We start from the raw sequence: 24119 nt of genomic DNA on the forward strand, positions 1-24119 counted from the left end.
GAGTTGCTGACACTCCTCATAAAGGGAACGTTTGGTTAAAAACCCTGCGCTTGTCGTGTTTGGGAACAGGGTCAGAACAGCTCGACACAGACCGACTGAATCTCTGTCACCAGAACAAGAGACAAATGAAAACCCAGGATTAAGAGGTGGGCTCTTGAACACTCAGCCTCTCTGCAGGCCACTGGGATGTCTTAGGCCACGGGACAATTTGGAAGCCCTAATTAAATTAAATTAAATTGACTTCTATGCCTCCCAATCCCGATGGGACTAATTCCCTCCTCCCCCCCCCTTCACTTTAAATTAGGCTGCCGGCCAAAATCCAATTTAGAAAGACTTTATTAAATTCGGACGAAAGAGAGATCTGAAGAGAAATAAAGCAGGGTGCAGTATAAAAAAAAGAAAGATTAAATAAAGTAGCTTCTACAATGCCTATATGGAATCACTATAAGCCAAAGTCCATTAACTTGCGTCCAACAGCGTGGATCTCCATGTGCATTAAGCCAAAGACAAGAGAGAAATAAAATTAAAAATACTTTTTGAAGTAAAGGAGGAGTGGAGGGGGGGAGGAGGAGGGCTGAAAGGAAGGGGGGGAAAACCCCACCAATCAGAAGCTGGCAAGAACGTGCTGGTCGAACCCGCCTGAAAACGAGGTGGCTCCCTCATCCTTGCCGCGGCGAGAAAGCAAAATTGGTAGACAGGCTTGCTCTGGTAGACCTAAATGTGGCGTTCCCAACAGGCCATATCATTACGGCTGCCTTTGGGCCACAGGCAACGCGGCAACTGCCAGATACGTCCATGCTGGGCATGTACCATTTTCCTGATGGGGGACTGCGCTTTAGGATGGGACCAAACTCAATTCCATCCCATGACCGCAAACCTGCTCTCTTTTAATGTCCCGCCCCTCATTCCCCGCCCCAAAACGTCAGGCCGCAAATCCATACCCTGTACATCTCAGGAGGGAGGCGGGAATCAAAATGAGGAAACCCCCCCCCCGCCCCCAACAGTTTCTTTTACACTGATACGACCGCTGTAGGAACGAACCTTGGTCGGAACCAGAGCTGGCCGAAATGTTCACATTGAACCGGTTAATAGCGTAACACATGCAATCAAAGCGCGAGTCGTGGTTCTCCGTTACATCGACTCGCTTAAAATATAATCCATTATATTAAAAAAAAAAAAAGTCTAAGAGGTAAGAAAGGAAAAAGGAAAGGAAAAAAATACCCCACGATAGCAATAGAGACAATCAGTCCTATTAATGATAGGTCTACTTCTCCAAAAACACATCGCTGTGTTGTTCCACTTGTCCGTCAAGGGATGCAGTCCTGGAAGTAACAGAGAAAAGTACGACGCGTACCAGGTTGGGAAAAAAGACAAAAACTATCAAGGTGAGAGAAGAGCCTTCTCCTTCAAACGAGTGCTTTTTCATGCACGGGGAGTTTTGGTTTCTGAACGAAGCGCTTCCTCACCACGACTCAGACCATTTGTCTCCGGGCGTGGATTTTTTCATGCTTGTGAAGGTTGGAGCGATGGCCAAAACATTTGCCGCAGACCATGCAACGGTAAGGAGTCTCTTTCGTGTGGGTCCTCTGGTGAGCCACAAAAGCCGATTTGTCCCGGAAACTTTTAGGACATTCGGGACACTGGTAGGGTTTTTCTCCCGTATGGATTTTCTCGTGTTGAACCAGCCCGGCGTTCTGAGAAAAACTTTTCCCGCACTCCCCGCAGTGGTACGGCCTCTCTCCGGTGTGGGATCTTCTGTGCTTCCTGAGAGAAGACGCGTCACCGAAACTCTTCCCACATTCCACGCAAACGTACGGTTTTTCTCCGGTGTGGATCCTCTCGTGGACGATGACGTTGGCCCGGTGCCGGAAGCTCTTCCCGCAAACCGAGCAAGGGTAGGGCTTCTCTTCCGTGTGGATCCTCATGTGGACGTGGTATGCGGAGGTGTTTCGAAAGCTCTTCCCGCAGACAGGGCACTCGTGCGGTTTCTCTCCCGTGTGGATACGCTGGTGCCGGATCACGTCGAACTTGTGGGCGAAACTCTGTCCGCAGTCCACGCAATGATATGGTTTCTCTCCCGTATGTGTCCTCTGATGAGCCAAGAGCCCACTTTTCTTGTTAAAGCTCTGTTCGCAGTCCGGACAAGGGAAAGCCTTCTTTGGCACGTGGCTTTTTTCATGGGCGGTCAGTTGCGAGCGCTGGCTGAAGCTCTGGCCGCATTTGGAGCAAATGAAGGGTTTCTCTCCCGTGTGGATGCTCTGGTGGGCCACCAGCACGTCTATCCCTGAAAAGCTCTCTCCGCAGTCCCAGCAGGTGTATGGATTCTCCACCGAAGCTGGAAAAGAAACAGATTTGCCTGCTACATTACTCTGGTCACTTTGGGACAGACCTGTGGACACGCCTTTCGTAGAATCCTATCTGAGTCAGTCACCGAGACCAGACATTTGTTCTTCCAAGCTTTCGGACTTGTGCTGGAGCCCATCCTCAGGGTACTTCTCCATCTCCAAGACACATCCTGAAGATTGAGAGCTTCCCTGGAGATGGGCTCCAGCACAAGTCCGAAAGCTTAAAAGAACCAACATCTGGTCGAAGTAACCGCCCAGAGTCCAGAAGGAGTTGGGTGGCCTATAAATTGATTAAATTAAATTAAATTAAATCAACTGACTCAGATTAGATCCTGGGAGGTTTTCGGAGAGGGGCGGCATACAAATCCAAATAATAAATAAATAAATAATAAAGACGACTAGACACAAGAACAGTTTTTTCCCAAACGCCATCACTCTGCTAAACAAATAATTCCCTCACCACTGTCAAACTATTCGTTAAGTCTGCATAACTACTATTAATTTTTTTTCATCCTATTTCCTCCCACTTATGACTGTGTGACTGTAACTTGCTGCTTGTATCCTTAAGATTTTTGTTAATATTGATTGTTTCTTCATTGCTTACTTGACCCCTACGACAATCGTTAAGTGTTGTACACCTCCTGATTCTTGACAAATGTATCTTTTCTTTTATGTACACTGGGAGCATATGCACCAAAGACAAATTCCTTGTGGGTCCTATCACACTTGGCCAATAAAGAATTCAATTCAATTCAATCCTATCCTATCCTATCTGGAAATTGAGTTTCAGGCTCCCCAGAGAAGGGAAGTCAACATTTTTGGAGGTCAACAGAGGGAGTTTTTGTCTGTAACAAACCACTTGCTAGGAAACCTGGGGAAGATTTCTGATTTTTATGCTAGTTGTTTTTTCCCTTTTACACTTGCTGCTTTTGAGTTGAAAGGCTGGGGAATCCTTACCCAGTAAAGGGACATCCTCTTCCTTGTTCTCCCTGAACATCGGCCATTCGCTCGACACCATCGGTGGCCCCACGGACCCATGGAAATCCACGGTTGCCTCTTTGAAGGGCCAGAGACCCTAAAAAAGACCCAACAGCAACAGTAGCAAGAAAGAAGGAGAGAGAAGCAAGGTGTTAGACGTGGAGGTCAACTTTGGGCCTTCAGGCCTGCTACATTTTCTACTGGGGGGGAAATGGGAGGAGAAGATTTATTCATTCATTCATTCATTCATTCATTCATTCATTCATTCATTCATTCATTCATTCATTGTATTTAGTTTATTAGATTTATTAGATTTGTATGCCACCCCTCTCCGTGGACTCGGGGCGGCTCACAACAAACAAGGAATACACAATAAAACAATTTGATCCAATTAATAATAGTTAAAAAACTTAAAAACATCCTAAAAATTAAAAGATTCAGTTAACATTTATTGGATGGATGATATATGATATATATCTGATATAGAACTGGTATATTCAGTTAACATCCATTGGGATGGGTGATATATGGCAGGCTAAATAACATTCCTCAAGGCCGCCGTGCCTTGCAGCTGGCTGGGAGGCGCCTCCAGTTTTGGATGGTGCTGGACTGGGTTGTATGTTGCAGTAATGGGCTGCTACCTGGTATGCGCCACACCGGTTTGGGCCATCCACAGGCTTCAGAGGCTGAGCTGCTGTGGCCTAGAGGTGGAGCACTTGCCTCGCAATTAGGAGGTTGTGAGTTCGATCCTAGGTAGAGGCAGATGTAGGGTCTCCCGCTTGGGAAGGGGGTAAGACTAGATCAGTGTTTCCCAACCTTGGCAAGTTGAAGATATCTGGACTTCAACTCCCAGAATTCCCCAGCCAGCGTTCGCTGGCTGAGGAATTCTGGCAGTTGAAGTCCAGATATCTTCAAGCTGCCAAGGTTGGGAAACACTGGACTAGATGACCTACAAGGTCCCTTCCAACTCTGTTAATATGTTTCTCAAAGCCCAGGAAGGGTGAAAAACGGCCCAACAGTCCAGTATTGGGAATATTACATGGACCGGGGGGGCAGGGCGGGGGGGCACCGTTCCGGTAGCAGACCAGCGGGCGGGCACGCACGACGGAGCAAGATTTGCTTCCTGCGCATTGCACATGAAGCCAAATCTTGCATGAGAATGTGTGGGTGCATGAGATTTTGGCGATTTTGGCTGGGTTTTTGCTTCCACATATCTGCGGAAGCAAAAAAAAAAATCGGCAAAAATCGGTGAAATCTCACACCTGTGCACATCCTCATGCAAAATTTGGCTTCCTGCGCATGTGCAGCTCGCGGTACCAGCGGCAAACGGAATCCGTCCCTACAACAGAACTACTGGAAGTCTGGAGGCTTAGAAACATAGAAACATAGAAGTCTGACGGCAGAAAAAGACCTCATGGTCTATCTAGTCTGCCCTTATACTATTTTCTGTATTTTATCTTAGGATGGATATATGTTTATCCCAGGCATGTTTAAATTCAGTTACTGTGGATTTATCTACCACATCTGCTGGAAGTTTGTTCCAAGGATCTACTACTCTTTCAGTAAAATAATATTTTCTCATGTTGCTTTTGATCTTTCCCCCAACTAACTTCAGATTGTGTCCCCTTGTTCTTGTGTTCACTTTCCTATTAAAAACACTTCCCTCCTGGACCTTATTTAACCCTTTAATATATTTAAATGTTTCGATCATGTCCCCCCTTTTCCTTCTGTCCTCCAGACTATACAGATTGAGTTCATTAAGTCTTTCCTGATACGTTTTATGCTTAAGACCTTCCACCATTCTTGTAGCCCGTCTTTGGACCCGTTCAATTTTGTCAATATCTTTTTGTAGGTGAGGTCTCCAGAACTGAACACAGTATTCCAAATGTGGTCTCACCAGCATTCTATATAGTGGGATCATAATCTCCCTCTTCCTGCTTGTTATACCTCTAGCTATGCAGCCAAGCATCCTACTTGCTTTCCCTACCACCTGACTGCACTGTTCACCCATTTTGAGACTGTCAGAAATCACTACCCCTAAATCCTTTTCTTTTGAAGTATTTGCCAACACTGAACTGCCAATACAATACTCAGATTGAGGATTCCTTTTCCCCAAGTGCATTATTTTACATTTGGAAACATTAAACTGCAGTTTCCATTGCTTAGACCATTTATCTAGTAAAGCTAAATCATTTACCATATTACAGACGCCTCCAGGAATATCAACCCTATTGCACACTTTAGAGTCATCGGCAAATAGGCAAACCTTCCCTACCAAACCTTCCCCTATGTCACTCACAAATATATTAAAAAGAATAGGACCCAGAACAGATCCTTGTGGCACACCGCTTGTAACCTGACTCTGCTCAGAATACTCGCCATTAACAATAACTCTCTGATGTCTACGCTTCAGCCAGCTGCAAATCCATTGAACTATCCAGGGATTAAGTCCAATCTTCACTAATTTATCTATCAGCTCTTTATGTGGAACCGTATCAAAGGCTTTGCTGAAGTCCAGGTAGGCAATATCCACGGCACCACCTTCATCCAACACCTTTGTGACATAGTCAAAGAAATCAATGAGATTAGTCTGACATGATTTGCCTTCAGTAAAGCCATGCTGATTTGGATCTAATAAGTTATTGTTTTTTAGGTGCTGATTTATCCTCTTTTTGAGTAGAGTCTCCATCATTTTAACTACAACTGATGTCAAGCTAACTGGCCTGTAGTTACCAGCTTCTTCTCTACTGCCCTTCTTGTGAATAGGCACAACACTGGCCATTCTCCAATCCTCAGGAACTTCTCCTGTTAACAAGGATTGGTTAAACAAATCAGTCAGGGGGGTAGCAATGACAGATCTGAGTTCTTTAAGAACTCTAGGGTGGATGCCATCTGGACCCATTGCCTTATTTATCTTTAATCGTTCAAGTTCTTCTAAGACATCGGCTTCTAAGATCACTGGAGCTGAATCGGTACAGCTGGAAGCAATGCTATATCCCTCTATAGTATTATTTTGTAAGGTGTCTTTTGAGAAAACTGAACAGAAGTAGCTACTGAAATGGTCAGCGATCTCCTTATTCCCATTAGGCTTCAGTGAGGGCTGCGCATATGCAGAGGGGCAATGAAGGAGGGGCTGTGCACGTATGCGCAGGGGGAGGGAATTGCATTATGGGTGTATGGGGCTGAATTTGTGACCTTTTGACAAGTCATGGGGAAGTCCGATTCGCTTAACGTCCGTCCGTCTGTCTGTCTGTCTGTCTGCCTGCCTGCCTGCCTGCCTGCATGTCTATCTATCTATCTATCTATCTATCTATCTATCTATCTATCTATCTATCTATCTATCTATCTATCTATCTATCTATCTATCTATCTAGATTTCTAGGCCGCCCTTTTCCTCAGACTCAGGGCGGCTGATTTATTTGAAGGAAGCCTTCAAAACCCGGCTATTCATGGTCTTGAATTGAGCGGTATCTTTTTTCTGGCTCGCAGTTGCATTAATCTTCCATTCCTGCAATTCCAAACAAATTCCAAACATTCCGGAGAGACCGGGCCTTCCCGACTGAGAGGGGGAAGCAAACATTTTCAGCCTCTGTGCCTGTCTGGGGAATTTCAAAACATTGCACAAAATGGCTGCCGAGGTGAGGCCTTTCCTAATCTCTCAAAATGGCAGCCAAAAGGCCCAGAACAGCCGTTAAAAAAGTCAGTGATGACTTTTTTTTCCAATCCCTCTTATTCTTTTTTTATTTTATTTTATTTTCAAATGGACATGCACATTTCCAAACTGAACACTCAGGCAGAGGGGAACATGAAAAGCGGTTCGGAAGAAATTACGATTAGTCTTCGATTTATCTTAACAACCGTCTGAAATTAACAACGGCGCTGGGGAAAAAAGTGACTCATAACCGTTTTTTGCGCTTATGGCCATCTTGGTCACGTGATCAGAATTCAGATGCTTGGCAACTGACTCACATTTATGACGGATGCAATGTCCTGGAATCACATGGTCCCTTTTTTGCAACCTTGTGACAAGCAAAGTCAATGGGGAAGCCAGATTCGTTTACAAACTTAACAACTTGGCAGTGATTCACTTCACAACCGTGGCTAGAAAGATCGTGAAGCGGGCCAAAATGTCTCGCTTCACACGTGTCTCGCTTAGTGGCAGAAATCGCAAGTTCAACTGTAGTTGTAAGTCGAGGACCACTGTGATTAAAAAAAATACACTGCTCAAAAAAATAAAGGGAACACTTAAACAACACAATATAACTCCAAGTAAATCAAACTTCTGTGAAATCAAACTGCCCACTTAGGAAGCAACACTGATTGATATTTGGACTTCAACTCCCAGAATTCCCCAGCCAGCATTTGCTGACTGGGGAATTCTGGGAGTTGAAGTCCAGATATCTTCAAATTGCCAAGGTTGGGAAACACTGTCTTAAGATATAAGAGGAAGAGGAAAGCTGTTAAGATTATCCAGATTTTTGTTACAAGATTTAGACTAGATCTGTTTTTCAATCTAGGCAACGTGAAGCTGTGTGGACTTCAATACCCATAATTCCCCAGCCAGCACTGGCTGGGGAATTCTGGGAATTGAAGTCCACATAGTTTCACGTTGCCAAGGTTGAAAACATTGTGGTAACCTGCTGCTTCTCTCCAACTAAAGGAAGAGGAACAGCAATACAGTGAACCCTCAAGTTTCGCGTCCTCAAGGATCGCGAAAGGGCTATTTCGCTAGTTTTCAACCCGGAAGTAAACTCCACCATCTGCGCATGCGTGCCCTTCCACGCATGCGTAGATGGTGGAGTTTCCCCGCCGGGCAGAGGCTTCCCTGGGTCTTCCCCCTCTTGCCCCGGTAAGACCCCAGCGGCGGTGGGCTGGAGCGCGAGCTTGGGGCAGCCTAGCTCCGCTTCCCAGCTGGGAAGCGGAGACGGCAACAACGTGGGCGGGCGGGCGGCGCGCGCGAGCTTGGGGCAGCCTAGCTTCGCTTCCCAGCTGGGAAGCGGAGCCGGCAACGCGCGCGCGCGCGCGCTTGGGGAAACCCCAGATCCGCTCCCCAGCTGGGGAGCAGCCCCAGCAACGCGCGCGCGCTTGGGGCAGCCTAGCTTTGCTTCCCAGCTGGGAAGCGGAGCCGGCAACGCGTGCGCGCTTGGGGAAACCCCAGATCCGCTCCCCAGCTGGGGAGCAGCCCCAGCAACGCGCGCGAGCTTGGGGCAGCCTAGCTTCGCTTCCCAGCTGGGAAGCGGAGCCGGCAACGCGCGCGCGCTTGGGGAAACCCCAGATCCGCTCCCCAGCTGGGAAGCGGCCCCAGCAACTCGCGCGCGCTTGGGGAAACCCCAGATCCGCTCCCCAGCTGGGGAGCGGCCCCAGCAACGCGCGCGCGCTCCCCAGCAACGTGCTGCGGCGGTGGAAGTAAAAACACCATCTGCACATGCGCAGATGGTGTTTTTACTTCCGCACCGCTACTTCGCGAAAAATCGATCATCGCTTGGGGTCCTGGAACGGAACCCTCGCAATGATCGAGGGTTCACTGTATATCGATAGATGAAGAAAGGAATGATATAGAAAATGAATAAAATTATAACGGGTTTAAATCTTCTTTATAGAATTCAAATTAACAAGTCGCCAAGTCAGCTGTCAACAATAGAATTGACACATTTAGTCGTATATGTTGAATGTTCGGAATGAAACATTATAAAAATTTATGAAGATCAGTTTGATTTACACATAGAGAATGTGATAAAAATATAAAACTGTACTGTGAAGGTACAAATAATAATATATTTTATATATCAATATATAGCTTAATATAGTTCTATTTAAAGTTAGCTTTGATAAGTTACTATGAACAAACTCTATGTATTCAAAACACAATTTCAAACTGTTGTACTACCCCCTTTTCTTTTATGATGTTTACCACTTATAAAATTTGCACTATGGAATTTGTTTTTGGTTTTGTTTCTTTTTTGTTACATCTTTTTTTCCGTTATGCAGTGATACCTCGTCTTACGAACTTAATTGGTTCCGGGACAAGGTTTGTAAGGTGAAAAGTTTGTAAGACGAAACAGTGTTTCCCATAGGAATCAATGGAAAAGCGATGAATGCGTGCAAGCCCAAAACTCACCCCTTTTGCCAGCCGAAGCGCCTGTTTTTGTGCTGCTGGATTCCCCTGAGGCGCCCCTCCATGGGAAACTCCACCTGCGGACTTCCAGCAGATGCGATGGTGCAGGGGAATCCTAGCAGGGAAATCCCAGCATTGCAAAAAACGAGCGCTTTGCTAGCAACGGAAGTCCGGAGGTGGGGTTTCCCAGCGAGGGGAACATCACTGAAATTGCAGCATCGCAAAAACACCAAAGTCCTCGAAACCCCACCTCCGGACCTCTGTGTTTTTGCGATGCTGCGATTTCACTGAGGCTCTCCTCGTTGGGAAACCCCACCTCCGGACTTCCGTTGCCAGCGAAGCGCCCGTTTTTGCCCTGATGGGATTCCCCTGCTGGGTTTGCCCTGCAGCATCAGAAAAACACGGAAGTCCGGAGGTGGGGTTTCCCATGGAGGGGAGCCTCAGGGAAATCCCAGCAGCGCAAAAACGGGTGCTTCACTGGCAACGGAAGTCCGGAGGCGGGGCATCCCAGCGGCGGTGGTGGGTTTGTAAGGTGAAAATAGTTTGTAAGAAGAGGCAAAAAAACCTTAAACCCCGGGTTTGTATCTCGAAAAGTTTGTATGATGAGGCGTTTGTAAGACGAGGTATCACTGTATTCAAAACACAATTTCAAACTGTTGTACTACCACCTTTTCTTTTATGATGTTTACCACTATTTTTTATTTTGTTTTGTTTTGTTTGTTTCTTTTTTGTTTCGTCTTTTTTCCCGTTATATATGTTTTCTTTTAAGGTACCTAAGAAATAAAGATTATTTTTTTACAAAATAAATAAATAAACTTTGGTGGCCACATCATTTGGCAAGATTTAGTTTCCCAGCTCATGCTTCCCAACCTTCTCCTCTCACCTGGCGTTCCTGCCGCTCCGTCCCTTGCTGACGTCCCAGGAAATCCTCGGCCAGGCTAACGGCTTGGAAGCAAGTCTCTGGGTGGCCCGCCCTGACCCAATTCTGCATTTCCTCAGGCAAAATGGACAGAAACTGCTCCAAGATCACCAGCTCCAGGATCTGGCTCTTGGAACGCCGCTCCGGTTGCAGCCAACGATGGCACAGCTTCCAGAGCATGCCGCAGACTTCGCGGGGACCCTCGGCGTCCTGGTAGCAGAACTGCCTGAAACACTGGCGTTCAATGTCCAAGCTGGCACCGGGCACCTCCAGGCCCTCCTCCCCCACCTCTATGAATTCCGTCTTGTCTTTCGGGGAGGCGCTGTTGACTGATGACGGGCGGGTTCCTTCACTAATGTGCAAAAGGGGCTGGATTATCCTGTTCCGCCGGCGATGTGGCCCTAGGTCAGAGGTTTCCTCCAGGGAAGAGATTTCGGCCTCCGAATGGACGGTTCCTTCTGCCTTCAGTAGCTGCTCATTCCCCGGCTCGGAAGTCGGAGACTGTTTTCCCGTCAGAAATTTCTCTTCTTCCACTTTCAAGCCACGGTCTTCTGGATTGGTCTCCGGCTCGCGCTTAATGGCTTCTGCCGTTACTTTTTCCACTGATTCTTCAGCTCTCTCCATGGGAATCCTCAGAGGCCTTTCCATCACTTCCTTCTCGGGTTCGGCTCCTTCGCGGACCTCGGCTTTCATCCCATCTTCCACATCGGCCTCCAGCTGGAGGTCCAAGCCGGATGGGCTTCTGTGTTCGCCTGCCATCGTCGCTTCTTAATGCCAAGGCTGGGATGGGACTTGGGGAACGCTCCGACCTTGGGGATGCAGGAACAATGAGACAGGTTAAGCAAGGAAGCGTTTTGGCCTGGAATTAAAAAAAGGAAAAAAATCCATGTAACCAACAAAGGAGAATATTTTACAGTTCGGAGTTGACCTGAGGGGTGTTAATGTATGAGCAGAGTAATCTTTGGTTACCATGGTTGTACACACACAAAAATGTTTAGATTGAGGTTAGTTGTGAATAACTTCTCAGCCACACCCAGATACATTAACTTGAATTAAAGTTTAAGAAATAAAGATGTTACTTGAGAAATAACATATTCAAATAAACAATCTAGTTCTGTGTTAGCAAAATCTTCAGAAGAAAAGGATTTAGGGGTAGTGATTTCTGACAGTCTCAAAATGGGTGAACAGTACAGTCAGGCGGTAGGGAAAGCAAGTAGGATGCTTGGCTGCATAGCTAGAGGTATAACAAGCAGGAAGAGGGAGGTTGTGATCCCGCTATATAGAGCGCTGGTGAGACCACATTTGGAATACTGTGTTCAGTTCTGGAGACCTCACCTACAATATCTTTTTGATATTGACAAAATCGAACGGGTCCAAAGACGGGCTACAAGAATGGTGGAAGGTCTTAAGCATAAAACGTATCAGGAAAGACTTCATGAACTCAATCTGTACAGTCTGGAGGACAGAAGGAAAAGGGGGGACATGATCGAAACATTTAAATATGTTAAAGGGTTAAATAAGGTTCAGGAGGGAAGTGTTTTTAATAGGAAAGTGAACACAAGAACAAGGGGGGCACAATCTGAGGTTAGTTGGGGGAAAGATCAGAAGCAACGTGAGAAAATATTATTTTACTGAAAGAGCGGTAGATGCTTGGAGCAAACTTCCAGCAGACGTGGTTGATAAATCCACAGTGACCAAATTTAAACGTGCCTGGGATAAACATATATCCATCCTAAGATAAAATACTGGAAATAGCATAAGGGCAGACTAGATGGACCAGGAGGTCTTTTTCTGCTGTCAATCTTCTATGTTTCTAACTTTCCCAGGGTAGGTGCTGGGATGGCTACCTGTCAATAACTACTTCAGCTTCCACCTCAATAATATACGGACTAACAATATTTATTTTATTTATTAAATTTGCATACCGCCTCTCTCCATAGACTCATAGATACACACTCAAGATAAACCGCTCCAAACTCAATTGCAGAAAATACGACTTCAGCAACAGAGTGGTCAACATCTGGGATGCTCTATGTGACTCCGTTGTACCATCCTCAAACCCACACAGCTTCAACCTTAAACTGCCTACCGTGGACCTCAACCCATTCTTGAGAAGTCTGTAAGGGGGGGGTGCATAAGCCCCCCAGCGTGCCTACTATCCCTGCCATACTGTCCCCATTTATTCGTACTCATTTCCTGTGTTCCTGTCCATTTTTATACTTATTATACCTGCTATCTTGTACACGTTCGACAAACTAAATAAAAAGATCAAATGTGCATAAGCTGCAACTTTCTCCGGCTATTTCAGATTTTATATAGGTAGCTTTAGACTTAGGGTGAGTTGCTTAGCAACCACTCAAAATCCCAAAATAATTCGGGGAAAAAAGCTGCTGTCAACCCAGATTTGAAGTTCCGATATCTCTCCCCTCCCCCCCCCAAACCCTACAGTCATGTGATAATATTTTGGGCACATGTAAGTCCCTGAACGGCATAACCAAACATAGAAACATAGAAAACTGACGGCAGAAAAAGACCTCATGGTCCATCTAGTCTGCCCTTATACTATTTCCTGTATTTTATCTTAGGATGGATATATGTTTATCCCAGGCATGTTTAAATTCAGTTACTGTGGATTTATCTACCACATCTGTTGGAAGTTTGTTCCAAGCATCTACTACTCTTTCAGTAAAATAATATTTTCTCACGTTGCTTCTGATTTCCCCCCCAACTAACTTCAGATTGTGTCCCCTTGTTCTTGTGTTCACTTTCCTATTAAAAACACTTCCCTCCTGAACCTTATTTAACCCTTTAACATATTTAAATGTTTCGATCATGTCCCCCCTTTTCCTTCTGTCCTCCAGACTATACAGATTGAGTTCATTAAGTCTTTCCTGATACGTTTTATGCTTAAGACCTTCCACCATTCTTGTAGCCCGTCTTTGGACCCGTTCAATTTTATCAATATCTTTTTGTAAGTGAGGTCTTCAGAACTGAACACAGTATTCCAAATGTTGTCTCACCAGCGCTCTATATAAGGGGATCACAATCTCCCTTTTCCTGCTTCTTATACCTCTAGCTATGCAGTCAAGCATCCTACTTTTTTTCCCTACGGCCCGACCACACTGCTCACCCATTTTGAGACTGTCAGAAATCACTACCCCTAAAGTCACGACATCCACTGAAAACAAATTACCTATGACCATTTTTCACACTTAAAGATCTTTGAAGCATCCCTAGGGCCACATGGTCAAAATTCAGGTGCTTGACAAATTGGCTGGCTGGCTGGCTGGCTGGCTGACAGATTGATTGATTGATTGATTGATTGATTGATTGATTGATTTGTTTGTTTGTTTATTTATTTATTTATTTATTTATTTATGCTCTTTATGTGGGGCTACCTCTGAAGAGTGTTCAGAAACTTCAGATCGTGCAGAACACGGCCGCGCGACTAGTCATGGGTCTTCCCAGATATACCCATGTTTCGTCAACATTCCGCGGCCTGCATTGGTTGCTGATTGGTTTCCGGACACAATTCAAAGTTTCGCAAAAACATGATCTCGGGATACTTAAACCGCCGTCATAACCTATAAAGCCCTACATGGCATCGGACCAGATTACTTACGGGACGCCTTCTGCCGCATAAATCCCAGTGGCCGATCAGGTCCCACAGAGTTGGCCTTCTCCAGGTCCTGTTGACCGGACAATGTCATCTGGCGGGGCCTAGGGGAAGAGTCTTCTCCTTGGCGACCCCGGCCCTCTGGAACCAGCTCCCTCTAGAGATTCGGACTGCCCCCACCCTCCACGCCTTTCGCAAGAGTCTTAAGACCTATCTATGTCGCCAGGCATGGGGCAACTAGCACATGCCCCCCCCTTCTGACCATTAAAAGTTATATGTGGTTATGATTGTAAAATTGATTGTTTGATTGTGTACTGCTGCTTGTTTTTTTAAGATAATGGGTTTTAGCCATAGTTTTAATTATTAGATTTGTACTTATAAAAAGAGAGGGGCGGCATACAAGTCTAATAAATTATTTTTATTTTTATTTTTATTATTATCTGTTGGGATTAGCATATGTTAAGAACAATGGGCTAAAAGTCCATGTGTACCGAGCATAGTTGCACGTACACGAAAATCAGGTAAACAGGATACAAAGGGATTCGGGGCGGCGAAAATGCCTCTATTATTATTATTATTATTATTATTATTATTATTATTATTATTATTTAGACTTGTATGCTGCCCTTCTCCGATATTAAATATTTATTTATTTAGTAGATATTTTTTTATTCATTCAACTCCTATGCCGCTCAATCCCAATGGGACTCAAGGCGGCTTACAACAATATAAAAATACAGGGGGTGGACAAAAAATTGGAAACACTTGATTTTTTGGCATCATAATGTTTGAACATGTTCAAATCAATCAAAACTTGACATATTTTAATGTTTTTTTATTCTGTTATTTGATATGTTTTTTAAAACTACCGTACCTTTTTTTTAAAACAGAAATTTAAGGAAATTGGTTATAACATTTCTAGAAATGGCAGACCTCTCAGACTTTCAAAGAGGCCAAATTGTTGGTGCTCGAATGCCAGGCGCTAGTGTAACAGAAAGTGCCCGAATGCTTGGCGTTTCAAGAGGTAATGTCTCAAAAGTAATGACTGCTTTTGAAAGAGAAGGGAAAACGTCCTCAGCCAAGCACAGGTCTGGTCGAAAGTTGAACTTGTCTGAGAGAGAGACCGTCGGACTCTAAAGCGAGCAGATCGCAAGACCGCAGCTCCTAAAATCACTGCAGAGCTCAATAGACACATACAGAACTCAGTTTCCACAAAAACTGTTCGAAGGGAGCTTCACAAATCTGGATTCCACGGAAGAGCTGCAAGGTGTTTCTAATTTTTTGTCCATCCCCCTGTATATTACAGTAATGAAAGAAGTCAAATTCTAAATATTAAAACAATAAAAAAACCCAATTATAAAATCCACGGAACAAGCAGTCCAATCAAAACACATGCATGCCACTCAAACACAATTTGGCCGTGACGGATGTAAATATTCAGGCCCCCTCCCCCCAGGCCTGCCGGCAAAGCCAGGTCTTTGCAGGCCTTTCGGAAGGCCAGTAGGGTGAAAGCAGTACAGGCATCGGGGTGGGGGTGTTGCTTCTATAGAGTCGGGGCAGCCACAGAGAAGGCCCTCCCCTGCGGTCCCGCCAACCTTCATTGCTAAGTCGAGGGGGCCTGGAGAAGGCCAACCCTGTGAGATCTTATTGGCCTCTGGGAGGTACGCGGCAGGAGACGGTCCCATAAATAGTCTGGTCCTAAGCTATGTAGGGCTTTATAGGTAATAACCAACACCACCATCATGGGAATGGGCTATGTTGCCTGAAACAAAATTAAGGATTTTCCCAAATCATGTGTTCTACTCAACCATTTCAAAAGACAAAGGAAAACTGGGTTAGATTACCTCTAGGGCAGTGTTTCCCAACCTTTTTTGAGCCACGGCACATTATTCACATTTACAAAATCCTGGGGAACATTGAACGAGGGGGGGGGGTAAAAAATGTTTGGACAAAAAAACCTCTATCTTCCTCCCTTTTGCTCTATTTCTCTCTCTCTCCCTCTTTCTCTCTCTTCCTTCCTTTCTTTCGCTCTCTCTCTCCATCCCTGTTTGTTTCTCCCTTCCTTCCTCTCTCTTTTGCTCTCTTTCTCTCTCCCTCCTTCCCCCCTCTTTCTCTCTCTCTCTTGCTTTCTCTCTCTTTCTCTCTTGCTGTCTTTCTCTCTTTCTCTCTCCCCCCCCTCTCTCCCTTTCTTACTATCTCTCTTTCTCTTTTTTTTGCTTTCTTTCTCTTTCTCTCTCCTCCTCTCTCTCTTTCTCTCTCTCCCTCTCTTGCTATCTCTTTCTTTCTCTTTCTTTCTTTCTTTTTTTCTTTCTTTCTTTCTCGCTCTCTTTCTTGTACACCACGCTGCAGCAGCGGCATTGGGCAGTAGCCGTGGGGCGGCAGCAGGGTGGTCAGCTGTGAGGCGGAGCTCCGGAAAGTTGCGAGACCAGAAGCTGAGCTTCCTTCTTCGCAGTACACCTGACCATGTCTCGCGGCACACTAGTGTGCCACGGCACACTGGTTGGGAAACACTGCTCTAGGGACTCTTTTACTAAAAGCATTTCTGAATTGAGGGTCAGAAAATATTCTAGAATAATCCGCATATACCTGAAGACAATGAGATCATCAAGAAAATATACGACTGTGCAGAGATGGACAGATTGACAATGGAGCTTAATAATCGAAAAGAATAGGACTATTATGAAACCTGGACAAAATGGTACCAATGGACAAAAAAAAAGAAACTCAAAAGAAGCATTGAAATAAAATATTAAGAAATTTAAAAGCAATTAAAAGACAACATCGATAGGAATGTATATATGATGTAGATTCATCTGTAAATATGATCATGTACTTTTAAAAAAATATGGGAAAATTTAATAAATATATATTTTTAAAAAAAGAAAATATTCTAGAACATAATGATATTATATTCTCAGGTTACAAAGCAGGAAGGGAAAAACAAAGCAGATCTGTATTATTATCTTTGCTGAAATAGCAGCTTCTTAAATCAGGTTTAAGAAGGCTAAGGAACTCTGGGAGTTTATTTATTTATTAGTAATATTTACTGTATATGCTTTCCAATTCGAAATGGACTTTGGGAGGCTAACAATAATAAAACAATAGAAAAATAAAAATTAAATCATACAAAAAAATAAAAAGCAGTATAAAAGTACAATGGATACCCCATAAAAAAACATACATGCTCTCAGTCATTCATGGTGAAACTAAGGTGACAACTTAACGGCCCCAGGCCTGCCTGAAAAGCCAGGTCTTAACGGCTTTCCAGAAGGCCAATAGGGTGGAGATAGAGTGGATCTCCAGCAGTAGTTAGTTCCAAAGCATTGGAGCCACCACAGAGAAGGACCTTCTCTATGGCCCCACCAACTGACACTATTTGATGGACAGGACCTGGAGAAGGCCAACTCTTGGACGCAGGGAGGTATGAGGTAGAAGGCGGCCCCGCAAGTTGAAGTCCACAAGTCTTAAAGTTGCCAAGGTTGGAGACCCATATCTTAAATGGTTAGGCTACTTCATTAAGAACTTCAGTTCCTAAACTGTTTCTTTCAGCAAATACACTAAGAACTGGTAGCCAACGTTTATGTTGTTGTTCCCATTTCCTTTCTCTATCTTGCCTCTTAAATGTTAATCCTTAAAGCTTAATTTTGAGATCCAAGATTATGTTTTAAGCCTTTCCATTGATAGTACTGATTTTTAAAAATAAACCACTGTTTGCTAAAGAATTAAGAATATTGCTCTGAGCAAGTTTTTTTTAAAACTAAGATAATTGGGGTACCATCCCTTAATACTTCCCTTAATTCGTATCTCCAAAATTGTTATGTTGAATGAAATTTTGTTCAAAATATCTAGAAGGATATATTGGACAAGAATATTGCTCAACTTCCTTTTCACTCTAAAATTATGCATTTAAATTTTTAGTTTTCCTCACTACATAACATTATGGGAAAGCTATCATTCGAAATAGAATATATAATATACAGTATATGTATCCCCTTTTGTAGCATGTAGGAAATTTTTTTAACAAGCTTTGGAAATGAAAAAGCTCTGAGTTGCTCAATTCTGTAATCAGAAGGTTAATAAACATAAAAACTTATTTCTCTCCAGCATAAGGTATTATTATATTGCTATTTATGTTTTAGATTGTTGACTTTCAGGTCTTATTTGTGCAAATAAGGTGCATGGATTGTTTTCACTGGAGTGGCAATTAAGTTCTGACAATATTCCAGAGTGATGGGTCTGAATAAGCATTTTGGATGAAAAAAATGAAAGGTTTTTTTTTTTAAAAAAGCCCACCAACAACCAAAAAATATTTTGGATATCCCAGGAAGATATAGATTGATCTTTCAGAAAGATTATATAAGACAGTGGATCAAGCTTTTTAGACATGCATCTGTTCTGTCGGGCTCTCTGGTAGAATCCTCCCAAAAATGCACAGGTACAAATTTCAGACACACACACGTTTGAAAATTCAAAACAATGTTCTTTATAATGAAAATTCACTTAAACCAAGCCCTCTTTTGGTATAGCAAAGAGCACTGGTCTCCAAACAAACTGGTAATTTGTACAAGTCCCTTATCAGTTCTGTGATACTTAGCTTGCAGCTGTGAGGCAATTCACAGTCCTTCTTTTTTCACAAAGTGAAACACTTTGCTCTGGTTTAGTTTCAAAGCGGGGAAAAATCAGCACCCAAAAAGTCAAAGTCAGTAAAGCAGACACGAAACACAAGGATCAGATAATCCTTCACAATGGCCAAACCCACAGGCTGCTATTTATAGCAGCCTCACTACTTACCACAACCCCACCCAACCACAGGTGGCCTCATTTTCTTTGATAATACTCCCTCAGTTGTTGTTGCCTATGCATCGCTCTCCGCATGCGTGGCTGTATCATTAACTCTTGTTCTGAATCCAAGGAGGAGCTAGATAATTGATCTCCTTCTGAGCTGTCTGCCCCACTCTCCTCCTCCCTGTCACTCATGTCTTCTTGGTCAGAGGAGCCTTCATCAGCAGATTCCACCGGGGGGGGGACGGGGACAAAACAGGCCTGCAGCATGTGGATGTCTCCCCCACATCCACAGTCCTTGGGGCAGGAGCAGGGCCAGAGCTAACTACAACAGCATCCTTATTTGTCATAAGAAACATTGTTACATTTATAAATCATGGATTTTGATATTAGACATTATAGATTTTTCCATTCTTTCGCTTCTGGATTTTTCCACTCCACGCATATATGATCAAATCTGTGCTCCAAAACAAACAAGGAGGATCATGAATTATACTCTTGTTAAAAGGATGAAGGCTTTCTTTTAAAAATATCAATCAAAATGAGATCAAATTAACTTCTGGATTCTGCCCTTTCTGCGATAGATCTTCTTTTCCACCAAAATAAAAACGGGCTGCCTTCTCGCTTACAGTTTAGAAGGGAGCTGAAAAGATTATCTTTTTTAACCAGGCCTTCTGTTGCTGGCTTTTAATGACAGATATTTTTTAATTAACATGTTTGTAAATTGCCCAGAGCCAGTAGGATTATGTGTATGTTAAAATCATCTAAAACGGTGTGAAATAATTAAAATCCGCTGCAGGATATTATGTTTTTAAACCTTATTAAAATCTACCGTAGGGCTAGATCTTTTTTAAAAGCAAATCAAAATGGCACAATCTGAAATTATCCTGAACCCTTCGTCAGAGATGGACTGAATAAACCCAGGATTAAAAAGCAGCAAATATTGAACCATTTTTTTTTAAAAAAAGAACATTCCTGGTTCTGTTTTATAGTTTGTGACAATGACAGAAGCAATGCTTATCCCTAAAACACAAAATTATTCAGAAAATTAGGTTAATTTCATATCCCGACTGCTGGGGCATTTGAGTTTAGGAAAATATGGTACATTATGAGAGAACGCTTTTCCTAAGTGAAGAAGCAAAAGTATTTTTTCTCCCTAATTCAGGAATTAAAGAATTAAAAATCCATGCAGACCAGACCAGATTGCACATCTATAGAACAAAGAAAATATGTATGATTCCTCCCCAAAACTTAAATATTTTCCTCTCCCGGGTGGATTTTAAAAGTGTCAATATTCTGTTTTCAAATAGTTTGCTTTCCTTGGAGCACTGATCTCTATTAGTAGCACCTTTCAAATGCTATTTATTAAAACATTGCTTTGATTTTCTAAAAAATTGACTTTACATTAGCTTTAAACCCATCTCAAAATAGAATGAATATGAAATGGTGAAATAAAAAGTCTTATAACAACAACAAAATATTGGCTCTCCAAATAATGAATCTTTAAAGTAAAGATATCTAGTTTATGACCTCATATGCCAGTTTATCAAAAGTCTGGGCAGTTATCAGAAAAAATTTCCATATGCTGAAATAAAAACCCCTGATGCATTAAAACAATTAGAGAGCTTTAAGGGGATCCCTTCTTCTTACACTTTTTTAACGGCAATGCATGCTATTTTACTTACTCCAAAACATAGAAAGTCAATGAATGGAATACCCTAGACCTCTTCTATTACAGCTAGTCCTCTACTTATGATATACAGTACAACTATTACAGCTAGTCCTCTACTTATGATATACAGCTAGTTATACAGGTAGTCCTCCATAATTACAACCACCGAGTCCAAAATTGCTGTCGCTAAGTGAGATTTGTGAAGTGAGCTTTGCCTCATTTTGCAACCCAGGTTGTTAAGCAAATCACTGCAGTTGTTTAAATTAGCAATCCGGTTGTTAAGTGAATCCAACTTCTCCATTGACTTGGCTTGTCAGAAGTTTGCAAAAGGACGAATCCCATCACCCCCAACTGTCATAAATACAAGATAATTGCCCAGCATCTGAATTTTGATTCCAAGATCACAGAGAGGCTACAATGGTTGTGTTGTGTGACGGCCACACAAGTCCCTTCCACACATCCCAGTGCCGTTGTAACTCCAAACACCCTATTGTTAAGTCCAGGACCACCTGTCGTTAACTTAGATCAGTACCTTAAAATAAGTCTTCGGAGAGGGGCAGCATACAAATAATAATAATAATAATAATAATAATAATAATAATAATAATAACTGGAACTTGTGACGGAAGATCGTGTACGCGCAATGCTGGAGGAAACCCTAATATACTTATGGAACGTATGATAATCAAAAAGATATATGACTGCGCTGAAATGGACAAATTAACCATTGAACTCAAAGGATAAAAAGACTCAGAAATGAAACGACATATGGGAAAAAATGATAAAACTGGACCAATAATAGAAAATTGAAGAGACAATGTGGGATGACGACATAGGAAAGATTAAACAATATGGTGAAATGATGTATAAATTGCATAAATACAACAATAATGTAAATGTAAGGCTGTAGATCTGCTTAAAAATGTTGTAAAGTGTAAAAATGAATACAAATAACTCCTCCTGGCTGGCATCCCTGGCTTTTCTAAAGCAGAGGTGGAAAACCCACTGCCCCACCTAAAGATCCCAGTGGCATCAGGACTACAAACTCCAGCATCCCCATCCCACATTAAATCCTGGGATCTGCCTCCTCCTGGCTGACATCACTTGGCTTTTTCTAAAGCAGAGGTGAAAAACCCACCGCCCCATCTAGAGCCTCGCAAGTGGCATCGGGACTATAAACCCCAGCATCCCCATCCCACATAAAAACCCTGGGATCTGCCTCCTCCTCCTTCTCCTGGCTGGCATCCCTGGCCTTTCTGAAGCAGAGATGGAAAACCCACCGCCCCACCTAGAGAACCACCAAGTGGCATTGGGACTACAAACTCCAGCATCCCCATCCCACATGAAACCCTGGGATCTGCCTCCTCCTCCTCCTCCTGGCTGTCATCCCTGGCCTTTCTGAAACAGAGATGGAAAACTCACCGCCCCACTAGACTAGAGGACCACCAAGTAGCATCGGGACTACAAACCCCAGCATCCCCATCCCACATGAAACCCTGGGATCTTCTTCTTCCCCAGCTTCGCGCATTCTCAACCCTCGGGGTTTTCTTTTCTTGCAGGGAACCGGGCATGCAAGGACCGCCGGGGGCTGCATTGGTGGCGATCGGAGACTCCCCACCCCACCGGCTCTGTCGTGGCTCCACGTGGGGGGGGACGAGGGTGCCCTGCTGGGGGGGGGGGCACAGCAGATCCCGTCCTTCCTCCTCCTCCCGGTTGCTTTCAATGGGGGAAACCAGGGGGGGGGGCTGATGATGATCCAGGCTACCCTGCCAGAGGCCCCCGAGACTCACCGGCTTCTTCCGCCCGCAAAGAGCCGCAAAATCCCGACTCGGCTTCGGAGGAGCCGCTTTCAAGCGCTTGGCAGCCTTGGAGGGGGGGGGCGAGCAAAAGAGACGACAGACGCCCCTTAAGCCGGAGGTTTGCAAGGGTGGGGGGAGTGGGGGATTAAAAAAAACAGAACGCAAAGGATTTCGTCACATCCGGTGTGGGCCTCTTGGTGGGGTTTTTTTTTCCCCTCCTCCTCCTGACGAGGCGCTCTAGGACCCCCTACCACGAAGATTCTCGGTGATAAGGAGGAGCCGGCAGCGAGAGGCTTTCTAGCCGCCGGCGATCGGTACAATTTGAAAAGGGGAAAAAAAGTGGGGTTATTATATGCCCGCCGGGTTCCGCTGCGGAGGAAGAAGAGGGCTAGAGCGGTCTTTTTCTATGCTCTGTGGAAAATTAACCCCTCCTTTGCCAGTAGGCCGAGGGGCGCGCCCTCTCCCTCTTTCTTTCCGTATGCTTTTGCAAGCGTGGACAATAATTGGAGTGGGGTTTGGGGGAGAGGGGATAAGATTAGAATAGTATAGAATAGAATGTGGAGTGGTGTAGAAAGTGGAGTGGAATAGAATAGAATAGAATGTGGAGTGGAGTGCAGTAGAATAGAATACGGAATGAAGTGGAGTAGAGTAGAAAGTGGATTGGAATAGAATAGAATGTGGAGTAGAGTGGAATAGAATAGAATAGAAAGTGGAGTGGAGTGGTGTAGAAAGTGGAGTGGAATAGAATAGAATGTGGAGTGCAGTGCAGTAGAGTAGAATAGAATATGGAGTGAAGTGGAGTAGAGTAGAAAGTGGATTGGAATAGAATAGAATCGAATGTGGAGTTGAATAGAATAGAAAAGAATAGAATCGAATGTGGAGTGGAGTAGAGTGGAATAGAATAGAATAGAAAGTGGAGTGGAGTTGAATAGAATAGCATAGAAAAATAGAATAGAAAAAAAATAGAATATGGAATGGAGTAGAATAGAATAGAGTGGATTAGAATAGAATAGAATGGAATAGAATAGAATAGAAAAAAATAGAATAGGACCAACTGTATATCAAACTGACCATCAAAGAGCACAGTAAAATAATATCTGCTTTCCCCCCTCCCCCTTGTCATGCTTTTTTCCCTCCCTGGGAGCAAGAAAGAGGCCTCTTCAAATAACCGGTTTCCTTAACAAGGAGCTCCTTTGATTAATGTTTCAAAGTTCTACAGAAAGCAAGAATGTGGATTCTGATTTAAAAAAAACTGGTTCAAGGCAAACTGAGAAACATCCAGACTTTGAATCCCTGCCAGCTTCATATTTAATTCATATTCAACTCTTTTTAATTAAATCTGCTGTCAAGAGAGCAAACTAAGGGGCAACTTTTCCACCTTCCACCTGTCTTTTTCTGCACAGAGCTGAACATTTACGACTTACCTTAAGCAATTGTACACAGAGTTGCCGCCAGGTACACTCAAATAAAATGAACAGCTGGTGCATTGTCACATACAAATCCAATAAATAATAATAATAATAATTATTATTATTATTATTATTATTGTTGTTGTTGTTATTATTTGGTTTACAGATGACCCCTACTACAAGAGTTACAAGTGCTCTGGCAACCTCTTTTTCTTCTGCGACATCCCCAAAATTTTGTCTTCCGCCCATTCCCAGCCTATGAGTGAGAGAGGCTTAAATTGTTTTTGAGTTATATTTTCTCCTTTATTGTGACATACAGGTGGTCCTCGACCTACAGCAGTTCAATTAGAGCAGAGTTTCCCAACCTTGGCAACTTGAAGATATCTGGACTTCAACTCCCATATACAGTGGCATATACAGTGATACCTTGTCTTACAAACGCTTCGTCATACAAACTTTTCGAGATACAAACCCGGGGTTTAAG

General features: G+C 43.6%; 1 protein-coding gene across 3 annotated transcripts; it reads right to left on the reverse strand.

The window, feature by feature from the left end:
* Positions 1-318: 318 nt before the first annotated feature.
* LOC139159822 (zinc finger protein 397-like) lies at positions 319-22353 on the reverse strand. 3 transcript variants are annotated; one of them, XM_070737230.1, is made up of 4 exons: positions 22218-22353; positions 10322-11166; positions 3303-3420; positions 319-2335 (listed from the first exon to the last, which is right to left on the reverse strand). In XM_070737230.1, the coding sequence occupies exons 2-4, from the start codon at positions 11114-11116 to the stop codon at positions 1473-1475; spliced, it is 1776 nt and encodes a 591-aa protein (XP_070593331.1). In that variant the 5' UTR covers positions 11117-11166; positions 22218-22353; the 3' UTR covers positions 319-1472. The 3 variants fall into 3 exon arrangements, with proteins under 3 accessions (XP_070593331.1, XP_070593330.1, XP_070593332.1); XM_070737229.1 differs by having other exon boundaries at positions 10322-11216; XM_070737231.1 differs by lacking the exon at positions 22218-22353 and adding an exon at positions 13980-14033.
* Between the last annotated feature and the right edge of the window lie 1766 nt (positions 22354-24119).

The sequence above is a fragment of the Erythrolamprus reginae genome, chromosome 2, assembly GCF_031021105.1.
Source record: "Erythrolamprus reginae isolate rEryReg1 chromosome 2, rEryReg1.hap1, whole genome shotgun sequence".
NCBI classification, from domain to species: Eukaryota; Metazoa; Chordata; class Lepidosauria; order Squamata; family Dipsadidae; genus Erythrolamprus; species Erythrolamprus reginae.